The sequence below is a fragment of the Ictidomys tridecemlineatus genome, chromosome 5 (genome assembly GCF_052094955.1).
Source record: "Ictidomys tridecemlineatus isolate mIctTri1 chromosome 5, mIctTri1.hap1, whole genome shotgun sequence".
NCBI classification, from domain to species: domain Eukaryota; kingdom Metazoa; phylum Chordata; class Mammalia; order Rodentia; family Sciuridae; genus Ictidomys; species Ictidomys tridecemlineatus.
In genome coordinates, this window is record NC_135481.1 from 122,564,519 (window position 1) to 122,578,411 (window position 13,893).

The 13,893-nt window shown below is 56.5% G+C and overlaps 1 protein-coding gene and 1 long non-coding RNA gene across 2 annotated transcripts; one reads left to right on the forward strand and one right to left on the reverse strand.

The window, feature by feature from the left end:
* Positions 1-8,615: 8,615 nt before the first annotated feature.
* Ckb (creatine kinase B) lies at positions 8,616-12,072 on the reverse strand. The gene is made up of 8 exons (XM_005334667.4): positions 11,915-12,072; positions 11,428-11,635; positions 11,072-11,226; positions 10,860-10,992; positions 10,348-10,519; positions 9,474-9,597; positions 9,087-9,276; positions 8,616-9,000 (listed from the first exon to the last, which is right to left on the reverse strand). The coding sequence occupies exons 2-8, from the start codon at positions 11,618-11,620 to the stop codon at positions 8,822-8,824; spliced, it is 1,146 nt and encodes a 381-aa protein (XP_005334724.1). The 5' UTR covers positions 11,621-11,635; positions 11,915-12,072; the 3' UTR covers positions 8,616-8,821.
* On the forward strand, positions 11,609-12,804 carry LOC144377966 (uncharacterized). The gene is made up of 2 exons (XR_013439317.1): positions 11,609-11,732; positions 12,111-12,804. It is a non-coding gene; the product is annotated as an uncharacterized LOC144377966 (long non-coding RNA).
* The last annotated feature ends 1,089 nt before the right edge of the window (positions 12,805-13,893 follow it).

Below are 13,893 nucleotides of genomic sequence, written 5' to 3' on the forward strand. Positions count from 1 at the left end.
TGTTGCACAGATGCCACTGTGAATTCGAAGCAGGAAGGCACTCTTGGCAGGAGGTGAGACCCAGCCCAGCAGAGGCACCATGCCTCTCTGCTCAGCTGCTGTGGCTAGGTCTGGGTGGCAGGAAAGCCACAGACAGTGATTCTATTCTGCAGCAGGACCACTACTAACATGCTTCACCCTGTTAAAGTGAATGGGTTTACCCTGGGTTCAGTCCCGGGTACCACAAAAGTCAAATGAATTAGAATGGCCTAGTGATTGGGGTGTGTGCCTTGGGCCTTGGTAGCCTGGTTTCCTGATGCCCACTTGGAGACCACCTACATGACTGAAACCCCCTAGGTACAGCTCTAAAAGTCAGGATGACACTAATCACATTTGACCCAGGGCCGCTGGGGAGTCCACCAGGCAGGTGGCATGTGCTGTGCAAAGTTCCAAAGAAGGTAGTAGGCTCCCACAGTATCTCCTACTGCACGGATCATGAAACAGGGACCCATGCCAACCTCTTCACTCCTAGCCCAGCTAAGGTACTGAGGTCTTGAGCAGCACACTCGTGGCTTTCAGGGGAAGACTGCCAGAGAGGAGTCTTGATGAGGAATGTCCCTGTGTCTAAGGTGGACAGTCCTGCTGTCTGAACCTGCTAACAGGACTGTGCTGCCCTCCCTGCCCCAGGTCAGTTAAAGAGTGAGCCTGGGCAGGAGTGAAGACAGACAAAGATTCCTGGGCTGTCTGCTACTTTGCTTCCACAAGCAGTCACCTTTGTTTGTAAACTTAGAGACTGCCTACCGCCCTCCCCAGCCCTGGCTAACACAGGGTCAGGAAGCCCTGGGAGGCAGGTCTTCAGCTCTTCTGTATCCTGAGTACCTCAAGTAGCACCCTGGCCCTGAATACAAAATGAGCAACTGTGTTTGCAGAAGTCTTCACCAGGCCCAGGAGATATCTGGAGAGCACAGGACAGCTTTGGTGACTGGCAGTCAGAGCTGCCCCTGCTGCCAACTGTGGGGGATTAGGTCTGGCTTCTGGCCCAGCCACCATCTCCACCAGCCCTTCCTGTCTGGTAACAGGCTGAGGCCTTGAGGCCAGGACAGGAACTAAGCAGGGTACATCCAGCTGCCAGTATTGCTGATGCCCACAGTCCTTCCGCCCAGGTCAGTCACACCACCCAAGTCCCAACGGTAACTTCTGTGGATATAGAGTAGTTGATCCTGCCTTGGGATGACATTTGCCATCAGCAGTCCTCTGGGGGTTAAGAACATTTGGTTTAGCACTTTAGTCTATGCCCCATACTGCAGAGGGTCACTGTCATGTGGTGTTTGGATTTCAACCCAAGAACAGAATAGCAGCCAGCCTCTTTGGGCCCAACAGGCCGCGGTCTTTCACAGTGGCCTTGCTTCTGAGTGCTTTCTCGGATAAACCAAGCAACGCCCCGGAGCCTGTGCATGCCTCCCACCACCTGCCAGAGACCAGAAAGGGGGCCCTGAGGTTCACCTTGAGGTTCACCTTGGGATGAGGATGTCATCCTGGCTGGATGCTCTGCTGACCGACTGTGGCCTACCTTAAGTGCTTGGTTGGCAAGCACTTAAGCAGCCTGGGTGTTCATACCAATGAATCCCAGCTGTGGGAAAATAAATGTCTTCTTACCCAGTGAGTAGAAGAATCGAGGGGTGTCAGTGAACCAGATTGAGACTTATGGAAAAGGAAAGTCACATGATCCTTGACTGTGAGAAACCCCTGCCTTTTGCAACTTCCTGTTACTTCATACCCCATCCTCTGAACCCACCCAAGAGTTTTTAAGTCAGCCTTCCAGATCCACCCCCAAGCAGAAGGGAAGTCTCCAGCTGCCCCTCTTTACCTTATTTGGTACTCAGCAGCACCCCAGGGACCTGGGAAGTTGGGCTGCTTCTGCATTTTCCTGAAGCACTGCACTTCCTGGACTACCCTGGGGGTCTTCTGATCCTGGGGGCTTTAACTGGTCGAGGTTCAGGTATTTGAAGGTTAAATTGTGCTCCTTGAGGCTGGGGCGGGGCTTAGTGGGAAGTGCTTGCCCAACATGCGGGAGGCTCTTCGTTTGATCCCAGGATCCAAAATAAGATGCTCGGGCTGGGGATGTGGCTCAAGCGGCAGCACGCTCGCCTGGCATGCGTGCGGCCTGGGTTCGATCCTCAGCACCACATACCAACAAAGATGTTGTGTCTGCCGAAACTAAAAAATAAATATTAAAAATTCTCTCTCTCTCCTCTCACTCTCTCTTTAAAAATAAATAAATAAATAAAGGTATTGTATCCATCTAAAAAAAACACACACAAAAAAAAGATGCTCATCCCCTCCCTGAAATTTAGTTGTTTTTTTTTTAAGAGGAGAGAGAGAGAGAATTTTTAATATTTATTTTTTAGTTCTCGGCAGACACAACATCTTTGTTGGTATGTGGTGCTGAGGATCGAACCCGGGCCGCACACATGCCAGGCAAGTGCGCTACCGCTTGAGCCACATCCCCAGCCCTGAAACTTAGTTTCTCCAAGCTAACTGCTACTCTGGAGGACCCTGTGCTGGCTAGGAGTACAAAAATAAACAAGGTATAAAACCCTGTCATTGAGACACCCAGTCACCCAAGGCAGGGGAACACAGAGCGCCATGGGCAGCAGGGGGCTGTGGGGGAGGCCTGCTAGGTGGGGACAGGGGAGAGGAGACAGGTGCACAGTGGATAGGGCAGGAACAGCAGGTGGAAGGCAGTGCCAAGGGCCTGTCTCATGTCCCACTTGGGCTGTGTGGGCAGTGACACCTTGAGTTCCCAGGCAGCTCCATCTTGTCGCCATCCCAACAGAACATGTTTGAGACAGTGCACTTCTGCTGGAGGCTTCAGTCCCCATTACCTCACCAGGAAGTGACCCAATATCTAGGGAGCAGGGCTTTGGCCCTGCCAGTACAGGACAGACCCCACAGCATGGAATAGGTGGGTCCTGGGTCTCACCTGTACCACGGCACCTCCTGGAGCAGGGGCTGCAGGGGCGTGCCTCATCCCCCCTCCTCAAGGGAGCTGCTGCCCATGTGGGTGGTGCAAGCTCATTCTCCCAGCAGCCAAGTTCTGCATGGAACTGAGCTGGGAAGGAGCATGTACAGTCATGCCTGCAGACACAGCACTGACTGCATCCTGGGCTGTGCACTCCGGGATCCCTCACCCTGCTCCCCTCCCTCCTTGGGCCAGGTTCTTTATACAGAGCTCCTGTGGCCCAGGCCTCAGCCCCAGCCTGCTGCCCACTCCCCTGTGTGCCTGGGTCCTTGCTCATTCTGTGCACTTTGGAGGACCAAGACATGGGGAGGAGGTGCACATCTGTCAGAGTGCTGGGATTTCCTGTGGTCCAGGACAGCCACACTGCCCATCCTTTGTCCCAGTGTTTATGGAGGGTGTGTCTTGCAGGTGAACCAAACTCCAACTTTGGTGAAAAAATCCTCCACTAGTCCAGGGGGACAAAGGAAAGCAGTTAGCGCCTTGTTCCTCCTTCCTGGTCTCCAGGAGAGGGGCTAACTACTGGCCCCTCCTGCTGCTCCAAGGTGGACCCTTGTTGCTGTGACTTTGGGGCAGTTGTTTAGCTGGTCCCTGTCAAGCCAGCTCTTCAGGTCTGGATGAGACCCCACGTTCGTTCTTCCTGAGAGAGTCAAGCATCTGAAGTGTTATTCAATGTTTGGGGCAGTTGATGAGTCAAAAGTACTAAGGAGCTGCCAGGCTCACACCTGTAATCCCAGTAGCTCAGGAGGCTGAGGCAGGAGGATCTCAAGTTCAAAGCCCGCTTCAGCAAAAAGTGAGGCACTAAGGAACTCAGTGAGACCCTGTCTCTAAATAAAATACAAAAATAGGACTGAGGCTGTGGCTCAGTGGTCAAATACCCCCGAGTTCAGTTCCCAGTACAAAAAAAAAAGTATGAACAAAACTAGACTTTAGACTTCACTTTTGTTAGTTTTTGTGGTGCTGGGGATGGAACCCAGTACCTTACACATGCTAGGCAAGTCCTTTACCCTTGAGCTACATCCCCGACCCTTTTTATTTTTTTGTTTTGGGACAGTCTCCCTGTGTTGCCCATTCTTGCCTGGAATTTGCAGTCTCCTGCCTCAGCCTCCTAAGTAGCCAGGGCTGCAGGTGTGCAAGGGTTGGTTTGGATTTGCTGTTTGTATTTTGCGGAAAACCTTGGCAGTGCTGACACCAACCACCTGTACCAATGATGGGTGCAGTTTAGTTTGGTAGGCCAGGGCAGTGAAGGAGAACCTAATTCCTGCCCAACTGAGATCAGCAGTGTAAGAGTGTCTCAAAAGCAGGAAGAATTGACAGTGCACACAGCTCAAGGACAGCTTGGGGCAAACAGGGCAGACTCTGGGAAGGAGAGAGCTGACATGGAGTCCTGCCCAGCTTAGACACAAGGCCAAGGAAACCAAGCCTGACCTTGGAGCCATCAGCCATCTAAGCCATCCTGCAAGGGAATGGGATGGGCTGGGACTCCGGAGCCATGCTGAGCTGGCCTGTGCTTCTGGAGCCTTGGGTCTCTGCTCCACCTAAATTCCTGACAGATTCCCCTCCCTGCCCTACAGGATCCAGAACTAGGCCCTACTCTTCCCAGTGGCAGAGCAGGATCACAGCCCCAGTCCCTCACCCCCCCCAGGAGTAGTGCAGGCATCTTATGAGTTCTACCAGGCAGGGTACCCTGCTGCTCATAATACCCCCTCATTCTAATTCTCAAGCTGTTGGAGGTTTCACCACCTGGCCAGGTGTTGGGAACGAGGGTGGCTAAGCACTAGGGCTTTGTGATTAATGCAGAGGGCAGAGTGGCCACAGAACATCAGCCAACAGTGCCAGAAAACTGAGTTGCTGATAGTCATAATTTGACCCTGTCTGGCTGGGTCTTAGGGTTAAGTTTTGGGTGGTGGTCAGCTCGTCTGGACCCAGGCAAGACCTCCTCCTCCTCTTCTCCTCCCTTCAGCAAGGCAGAGCCGGGTATGCAGGGCCAAGACATGGGGAGGAAGTGCCCAGGCCAGTCACTGTGACCATAGAGCCACACTTGCAAACCAGTACTTTGGTGTCTGGGCCACAGGTAAAAAGCCCTGTTCTCTAAGCTGAAATGCCCTCCCAGGAGTTAGAAACCCCACAGCCTGAGGAGGACTTGCTATCCATCAGAAGATTGTTTCCTTTTTACCTGTGGATAGAAATGCAGTTGGAGTGCGTGTGAGTACACACCCACCCCCTCAGGGCACTCTAGGAGACATGGTAAGTACCTGGCTGGCCCAGAAATAGAAGAGCAGAATGAGGAGCAGACCAGGCAATTGCAGCCTTCCAAGCTGCTGTTAGGAGAAGGGGTCCCACCCATGAGAAGTCTGGAATGTTCAAAAGTCGTAGAGCAGCAAAATGAGCCCAGGACTTGGAGCCAGTTGTCTCACTGAGGACCCAGAGCCAGTCTTTTCTCCTCTCTGAGCTTCAGTCTCCCAGGTTGGGGGACATAGTGAAGTCCTATGGCTGCTGCCTCAGTAAGCTCCCATGGGCTGTGACACATGGCAACTATTTTTTTTTTTTAAATACCATTTTAGAATCTATTTTGAGGGCTGGGGGTGGAGCTCAGTGGCAGAGCACTTGGTTAGCATGCACAAGGCCCTGGGTTCAGTCCCCAGCGCTGCCAAAGAAAATTTTATCTTGGCTTATATAAGGATACATGTTCACTGCAGAAAATTTGGAAAATGAAGTATAAAGAAGGAAATCACCTGTTACCCCACCACCCACAGCCGACAACTGTCTCGGGGTTTTTCCACATACTCTGAGTGGGATCTCAGGGCACGAGCTGTTTTATAACCTGCTTTCACTGGCCTCTGTCCCAGTCTGCCAACACCTCCCTGACTTCTCCACACGGGTGTGATGTCTGCCTGAGCCCCCTGGACAGCAGAGTTGCCACCCTTGTTGTTGACACAGAATGCTGACCCATTCTTCCCTGTTCTTAGTAATCGCATTTCCTATTATTTCTTTGGCCACAGTACTCAAATGTCAATGTCTACAAACATCCAGAGGGTCCCCAGGTGTGGGTAAGACTTCTGGCCTGTTGTGCTCATGCAGGACACCTCCACCACAGAACCTGTTTGGGATCACTCCAAACCAATGCCAAATTCCTGGCGTTGCAGGTGCCGGTGCTGTGGTGGCAGCCACCCCTCAGGGCCTTGATCATGATCTGAAGGAGACTTGACCATGCCCACTCAACCCTCTGGAATAGAGGAAGGAAGGGGGCTTCATGGATGGTGTGAGGGAGTCCCCTGGAGCACTGGTGGTGGGACTGAAGCTGCCTGACAGAGGTGTGTTGGGGCTTGTCCCAAACATTAACGCAGCAAAGTAAAAAAAAAAAGAAACAAAAGGGAGGCAAAGGAGAACTTCCAGAGAAAACACCTCCCTCTTGCCCAGGAGTGGCAGTCTCCCCAGGCCCCGCCTTGGCTCCCCAGCAAGCAGGGGCTCTGCACCTGCCCAACTAGTCAGGGAATGCAGGCTGGGCCTCCTGTACTCACTGCCTGGGAATGGCCAAGGCCACTGGGGGGATGGGAGCTGGAGGATCCAGCTCCTGCACCTTGTGTTCCCAGGACTCCCTGACTGACAGCATCCTCCATGAAGTGCCAGGCCTGCCTGGCCAGGCCCCTTGGTGCTGTGCCCACCTTGGTCAGGGTGGGGTCTGCACCACCCCAGTGCTGAGGCAGCAGGAGGGCCTTTCACTCTCCACAGGATTCCAAAGTCCAGGGTGTGGGGAAGGGTGGTCCCAGGTGGGAGGGCAGTGTGGGCGCAGCCTCCTGTGACAGGCAGCCAGGAAGCCTTCATCTCACTGCAGAGGCGCCATCCCCCCACCCCAGCCCACATCCCCATCTCTTCTGTCCTTCTGACAGTGCCACCCATTGTGGTTCACAAGTAGCCTTGTGTGGCAGGGACAGCAAGATAGAAAAGCCATATTCCCACTGTGCCAGCTTTCTTTTTTTTTTTTTAATATTTATTTTTTAGTTTTCGGTGGACACAACATCTTTCTTTGTATGTGGTGCTGAGGATCGAACCCGGGCCGCACGCATGCCAGGCGAGCGCTACTGCTTGAGCCACATCCCCAGGCGCTGTGCCAGCTTTCTACCCTCCCTGCCCACAGCTCCCCTCCAGAGGGACTATGCTCACCTGGGTTGGCTCTTGGGGCTAACTCTTGTCATAACCCTTTTTCCCTGAGTCACCAGACAGAAGTCCACAATGTGGCCTAGCCCAGCAGTCCCCTGGCCAGAAGAAGAGAGGCAGCCTCCATCCAGGTCTGGTCCAGGGACTTCCTAGCAAAAGGGCAAGCTGGGAACAGGCCTGGACTCCCAGGGAGGGTGGGGATGCCAACCTAGGGTCTAAAGGATGGATGCAGAGATCCCCCAGGTGCCCCCCCAGGTGTTCTCTCAGTGAAAGGGATGCCCTTCTAAGTCTAGCCCTGAGGGCCTCCCAGACACAAAGTCCATTATCTGGGCCCATGCCCCTTTCCTCCTCAGCCCAACACCACCTGAAGGGACCTCTCACTGGACACTGGTAGTGGAGATGGGTGCCAGGATGTCCCCTGCAGTGTATATATCCCACTACTGCCCACCAACTACAAACCTGCTGGTCAGCCCAAGTTCTGGGTCAACATGCCCCTGTGCCCCAGGAGAGGCAGGCTTAACCCACAGTCCAGTGGGCCAGGAAAGGTAGACATGGGGCTTGTGAGCCCACAAAGCTCAAGAATAAGGGGTAGGGGTGCCCCCTGTCCCTGCTCCCCGGGTGTGAGGAGGCCCTGGCCAACAGGTGGCATCACAGACTAGTCAGAAAGGAGGCACTGGAGGGGATAGGGGACAGGGGTCCCAGCCCTGGCTGCCATTGGCAGCCTCTTAGCCCCAGACCCTGACCAAGCCCTCAGGGCGTCCAACCACAAGTCACCAGAACCAGAGATTGTGAAAACAGTCCAGGGAGATCTTGCCCTTGATAGCCCAGGGCCTTCTTGCTCCAGTGTCCCTATTGCATTATGGGACCTGCCATGGAGGCCAAGGGACTGAGTGCTTACCAGGAGAGCCCTGCAGTGGAGGTACAAGTGAAGGGCACAGAACCCAAGGGACACAGTGCTAGGAAGGGGCCAGATAACTGGACCTGCCTGCAGGAAGGGGGCAGTCCAGCCTGAGGGGGGAGACTGAGAGGGAAGGAAGCAGGATGGAAGTTTATTTAGGAAATGGAGTAGGTGTTGGGGGTAGAGGCAAGAAGATGCCTGGATCCCAAGACTGCTAGGAAGAGATGGAACAGGGAGGGACTGGAAATGTATCAAGTTTCTGGACTCCTGCCAGTCATCATACCCCTACCCCCCTCCCAGAATGGGGCTGAGGAAAGTGCCAGGCTCCACCCCCAGGCCCACATGCCCTTAGATGCTCAAACTGAGGCTCTGGCCTCACAGCTCCTCCCTTCTCCCCCACTCCACCCCCACCTCCCCGCAGAAGCCAAGGGGAGGGCAAAGAGGGATCCAGGGAGGAGTAAGCTCCAGTCCTGCCTTCAGAAGATGAAGCAGAAAAGGCAACTGGGCCTCAGACCCCAACCACTGGCTTCCCAGGGAAACAAGAGGCAGGACTCCAGGCAGGGCAGGCCAAAACCCTAGTTTATTTCAGCATCAGCAACAGCTCAGCCATCAAAAAAATAAACTCTACCCAGGGCGACAGAAAAGTCTCTACAGAGAGGCTAAGGGCTCAGCCGCCAGGCGGTGAACATCAGGGGTGCATGGCGGGCGGGCACTGCCAGGGGCAATAAGTTAGGAAGCAGCAGGCTGGTGGTGGCGTGGGCCAGGCTTCACTTCTGGGCAGGCATGAGGTCGTCAATGGCCTGGCCCTGCTCCAGCCGCTGCTCCATCTCGATCAGCAGCTTCACTCCGTCCACCACCATCTGCACCAGCTCTACCTCTGAGAAGCCCAGGCGGTCTGCATTGGAGACGTCAAAAACCCCGCCCACAGCAGCTGTGTCCACACCACCTGGGGATGGGGAGACAGCCAGGTCAGTAAGGCAGAAAAAGATGTCTGCCTAGGAGGGATGGATGCCTGTGACACCTGCCACTCACCTGTGCCCCGCTTCTGAAGCCGCAGCCGCTTGAGCACCTCAGAGAACTTCTCATGCTTGCCCAGGTGGGGCAGCTTGATGTGCACACCCGCCCTCAGCCCTGTGCCCAGGTTGGAAGGGCAGGTAAGGATGTAGCCCAGGTGAGGGTTCCACATGAACTCGTAGTTCTTGGACTTGAAGAGAGTTTCAATCTGGAGGTGGAGAAGGAAGGGGACATGGGAGGGGAGGCCAGACAGAGAGTCCCAAGGGACCAGCGCAGGTGGGGCTGGAACCCTAGGAGACCTGGGTTTTCAGGGGGTAGTCACATCCCAGCCTGCCTCCTCCCTGGCACCAAGCCCCAAGCCCCCACCCAGCATGCAGGCCCAGGGTGGAGGCAGCCAGGCCTGACCTGGGTGAGGCCAGTGCAGAAGCGAGTGAACACCTCCTTCATGTTGCCCCCCTTCTGCATGGAGATGACCCTCAGGTGGTCCTCCTCATTGATCCACACCAGGAAAGTCTTATTGTCATTGTGCCTGGGAGAAGGCACAGTCAGGCCAAGGCTGGTGGTCTCAAGACAACCAGAAAAACCTTCCTGGCGTCCTCAGACAAAAAGAACTTCAAAATCTTTAGGTGCTCTTTCCAGCTATGCCGGGGAATGTGGGCTGCCCAGCCCCAACAACACTAGAGGATGGCAGGGCCACAGGACATCTCATAGAGTGTGTCCCAACCTGTCAGTCAAGTGCTGATCCCTTCTTATGAGGACAGTTCCCCACCTAAGAAGCAAGGGGCAGGGGCAGCCAGGCCAGCCCACCAGGGGTAAGCCAGCTCCACGCAGCGCCCGCCCTGCAGCCCTGCACAGACATCGTGCAGACAGCGGGGTAGGAGCCCTGCCAAGACTCCTGAGGAGGCTTCTGCGTCACAAGCACCTGGCAGAATCCCGGCGGGGGAGAGGGTGAGAAAGAAGAAAACAAGAAGCTCTGGCTCCCAAGAGGGTGGAGGAGAGACGCCAAGGAGACCCGTCCCCACCCTGAAAATCTCCGGAGACTGAGGCCTCTAGCAGACTGGGCCCTTCACACATCTGCGCGGCCAAGGTCACCTGCCCAGGTCTGGGGCGGCCCCACAGGGACCAGGAGCTCCGCCCCTCCCTCTTCCTACTTTGCCCAGAGGGCCCCACCTCTGGGGGGGAGGGGAGGGAATCCGCGGGGGGGGGGAGGGAAGGGAATCCGCGGGGGGGAGGGGAGGGGAGGGGAAGGAATCCGCGGGAGGAGGAAGGGGTTTCGTACCAGATGCCGCGGGCGTCCGGCCAGTCGCGGGCCATGCCCGAGGCCAGCAGCAGGGGCGACACCGGCTTGTCGAAGAGGAAGTGGTCGTCGATGAGTTGCTGCTGCTCCGCCTCGGTCATGCTCTTGAGCGCGTAGTACCTGCCCGCCAGGTCGCCGTCTAGGCTCGACAGGGCTGAGGAGGGGCGCGCTCAGGACATCCGGGGGCTTGACAGCCCCACCTCTCCGGGCCCCCAGCCCCGTGCTGCATGCCCCTCCCCCGTCTCCGACGCCCGCCCCTGACGGGGCGCCAGAGCAGAGCAGGCAGCGGTCCCTGGCGGGGACCGAGGGTCAGGACCCGCCCTCCCAGGGCCTCAGGCCGCTGGGGGCGCTGGTCTGGGCCTTGGTTCCTGGGTCTCTTGGGGAAACTGGACACAGGCGCGCGCCGATAAGAGCGCAGCAGCTCGGCTGGCTGGTAAACAAGCCCAGCAGAGACCCAGACGGGGAACCGCGCTCCGGCCCGCCCCGACCGCTACCTTCCACCGCGAGCTTCTCGATGGCCCGGCGCTCCCCGCGGCTGCAGTGCGGGGGAAGGCAGAAGCCGCGGATGCTGCGGCCCGTGCGCACCCGCGAGCTCAGCACGTAGTTGGGGTCCAGGTCATCGCCGCCCTGGGCACGCGGCAGAATGGGAAGGGAGTGAGCGGCAGGAGACCCTCCCTCGGCCGCCCGGCCCCCGGCCGCCCCACACCTGCAGGTTGTCCGGGTTTAGGTCGGTCTTGTGTTCATCGCTGGGCTGGTAGCCGCCGTGCCGGTCCTCGATGATGGGGTCGAAAAGTGCCTTGAACACCTCGTACGACTCCTCGTCGCCCGCCACGCAGCCCACGGTCATGATGTACGGGTGGCCTGGGGGAGGGGTGCGGGGGACAGTGACGTCACCGCCAGGCTGGAGAGGGCTGCTGAGAACCCTGTGGCTGTACGCGGGCAGGGGGCGCCGGGACCCCGGCCCGGGAGAAGGTAGGGAAAGGGCGGAGAGCCCTGACCACAAGGGGGTCTTTGGGGGGGGGGGGACTCTGGAAGTCTGACCACGATAAGAGATGCGCGTACCCGGGTTGTCCACGCCAGTCTGAATGACGTCGTCCAGCGTGAAGCCGCTTGGCGTGCTCTTGGCGCGCAGCTCTGCGTACAGCTCGGGGGTCAGCACTTTGGCCATGTGGTTGTTGTGGACGCTCAGGTCGGGGAACTCATCCTCGGCAGGGAAGCGCAGCTTCAACGCGTTGTGGCCATTGGAGAAGGGCATGACGGCGGCGGCGAGCTGCGGGGAAGCGCGGGTCAGCGGGGCCCGGTGCACCCGACCTCCAGGGTCAAGCAGACCGCTCAGGGCTCCACGGTGCTCCGGGGACGCAGCCAAGGTCAGAGGGGTCTGCGGCGCGCGGGGGGAGGGGACTCCCGCGTAGCCCAGGACCCCCGTTGGTCCAGTGCGCTCTCCAGGAGGCGCGCCCCGCGCGTGACGCCGCGGTTCCGCACCCCTCCTTGTAGCATCCCCGCCCCACACCCGGTGCGGCCACCACCCCCAGCCCTCGGGCCCGCTCACCGGGCGGCCTGGAGGGGCGGGAGCGCTCAGTCTGCCAGCAGCTCCGAGTGCGGTGCAGGCGAACAGCGGCCGCTAGGCGCTCCCCGGGCTCTTAAGGGGCGCGTTGCGGGCCGCCCATTGGCCGCTATTTATAGCCCATTCATTCCATTGGCCCGTGCTTCGGGGTGGTGCCTCCGCTTTGTCCGTCGCCGGGTAGCCCCCGAAGTCCCCAAGCCGCCCACCACAGCACGAAGTCGCGGGGACCCCGTGCAGCCAGGCCACCCAGCCAAGCGCCCGCCCAGGACACCGAAACTGGAACCACAGGCCCTTGGACATTCTGAAACACACCCCACATCTCCTACACAGTGCCTGCAGGTGGGAAACTGAGTCTGGAAAGCCACCAGGCACTTTAGGACTCTCGGGCTCATGCTTACCCCGGTTCCTGTCTTCCATTGTCCTGCCAATCCCCCAGTGGGTGGCTGCGGCCAGGGGTCCGGCGAAAGAATCCAGGGTTCTGCAGCAGATCCCCTACCCCAACCCAGAGCTGGCCAGGAGCCTCCGACCTTCCTCAAGGTGCCCGAGGCATCTCCTGGGTGTTCTTGGTGCAGAGGGAGGTGCAGTCTGGCTGTGGCCCAGCTGAGCTGCACATGCGATGCCCTGACCTTGGGCATGTCTCAGGGCTCCCAGAGAACCGAGCTGCAGACCCTTGGGCCAAACTCCTTCTGATAGATAAAGGACCCTATGTCTTGAGAGAATGCTAGTGAGTTTCCAGAACCGAACCCCAGGACCCTCTTCATCAAGGGGTAGATTCCTACAACCTCAGCCTCAAAGGTAGCCCTGAGACACTAGGCAAAGATGGGAAAAAACGTCATCAATAAGTACATGTGACATTTAAAAAACTATCTCACTAATCAGACTCATGCAAATTATTTTTTTTTAAAGAGAAAGTGAGAGAGGGGGACAGAGAGAGAGAGAGAATTTTAACATTTATTTATTTTTTCTTAGTTCTCGGCGGACACATCTTTGTTGGTATGTGGTGCTGCTGAGGATCGAACCCAGGCCGCACGCATGCTAGGGGAGCGCGCTACCGCTTGAGCCACATCCCAGCCCCGACTCATGCAAATTAAAACTGAGATGACTATATCTTCCCCCACCCCACACACTCAGATTGGCAAGAATTTAAAAGACTGACCCCTGCCAGTAGAGCAGAGTTGGAATGTGTGGAGACAGGCATTCACACCCTGCCTGCAGCTGAGTTGCTACATCCTTTTTTGGAAAGTAATTTGGCAGTAACTATTAAAATTAAAAATGTTCAAACTCCTTGACCTAGCAATCCCACTTCTAGGAATCCAGCCTATAGAAAGAACAGTGTCCATTCTCTCTGCAAATAGACAAAGAGATGTGTACTGGAAAAAAAACAACAATAGGCAAATCCAGAAAGGAAAGGTCACTTGCCAATCACTGGGGGTGTGGCCATAAATAGAAAGCGATCTCCCAGTTGTGGAACATTATGCAGCCATTTAAAGAGAGAAGAAGCTAGTGGTTAACTTCATCCACAGCCTCTGGTGTGGGTGAACAAAGCAAGGAGAAGAGAACCTTCATCCCTGCTAATATTTTAAAGAATCCCTCCAGCCATTATATAGGGTGTTCCTCCCAGGCACCAGGCTCTAGGGACATGAAGGAAATCAAGGGGGAAAAGGACCCCAGCCCAGCTGCTGGAGGGAGACGACATGAGCAAGTGTCCAAGTGAACTAAATAATGGTAGGACATTGCCTCTAGTGGGCAGGGCCCCGAGGGGACAGGAATCCTAGCTTAAAGGGAACACTGTGGGCTGGGGATGTGGCTCAAGCGGTAGCGCGCTCGCCTGGCATGCATGCGGCCGGGGTTTGATCCTCAGCACCACATACCAACAAAGATGTTGTGTCCACCAAAAACTAAAAATAAATATTAAAAAAAAAAAAAAGAGAACACTGTGCTGGTACCTCTAAGAGGGCACTAGG

Excerpts from the sequence above, each read along its gene's own strand:
- Ckb (XM_005334667.4), bottom strand. The coding sequence starts at position 11,620 with ATGCCCTTCTCCAATGGCCACAACGCGTTGAAGCTGCGCTTCCCTGCC. Across the intron at positions 10,520-10,859 it reads CGAGAAGCTCGCGGTGGAAG|CCCTGTCGAGCCTAGACGGC; the intron begins GTAGCGGTCGGG and ends GCCCCTCCTCAG. Across the intron at positions 9,598-10,347 it reads CCGGACGCCCGCGGCATCTG|GCACAATGACAATAAGACTT; the intron begins GTACGAAACCCC and ends GCCTTCTCCCAG.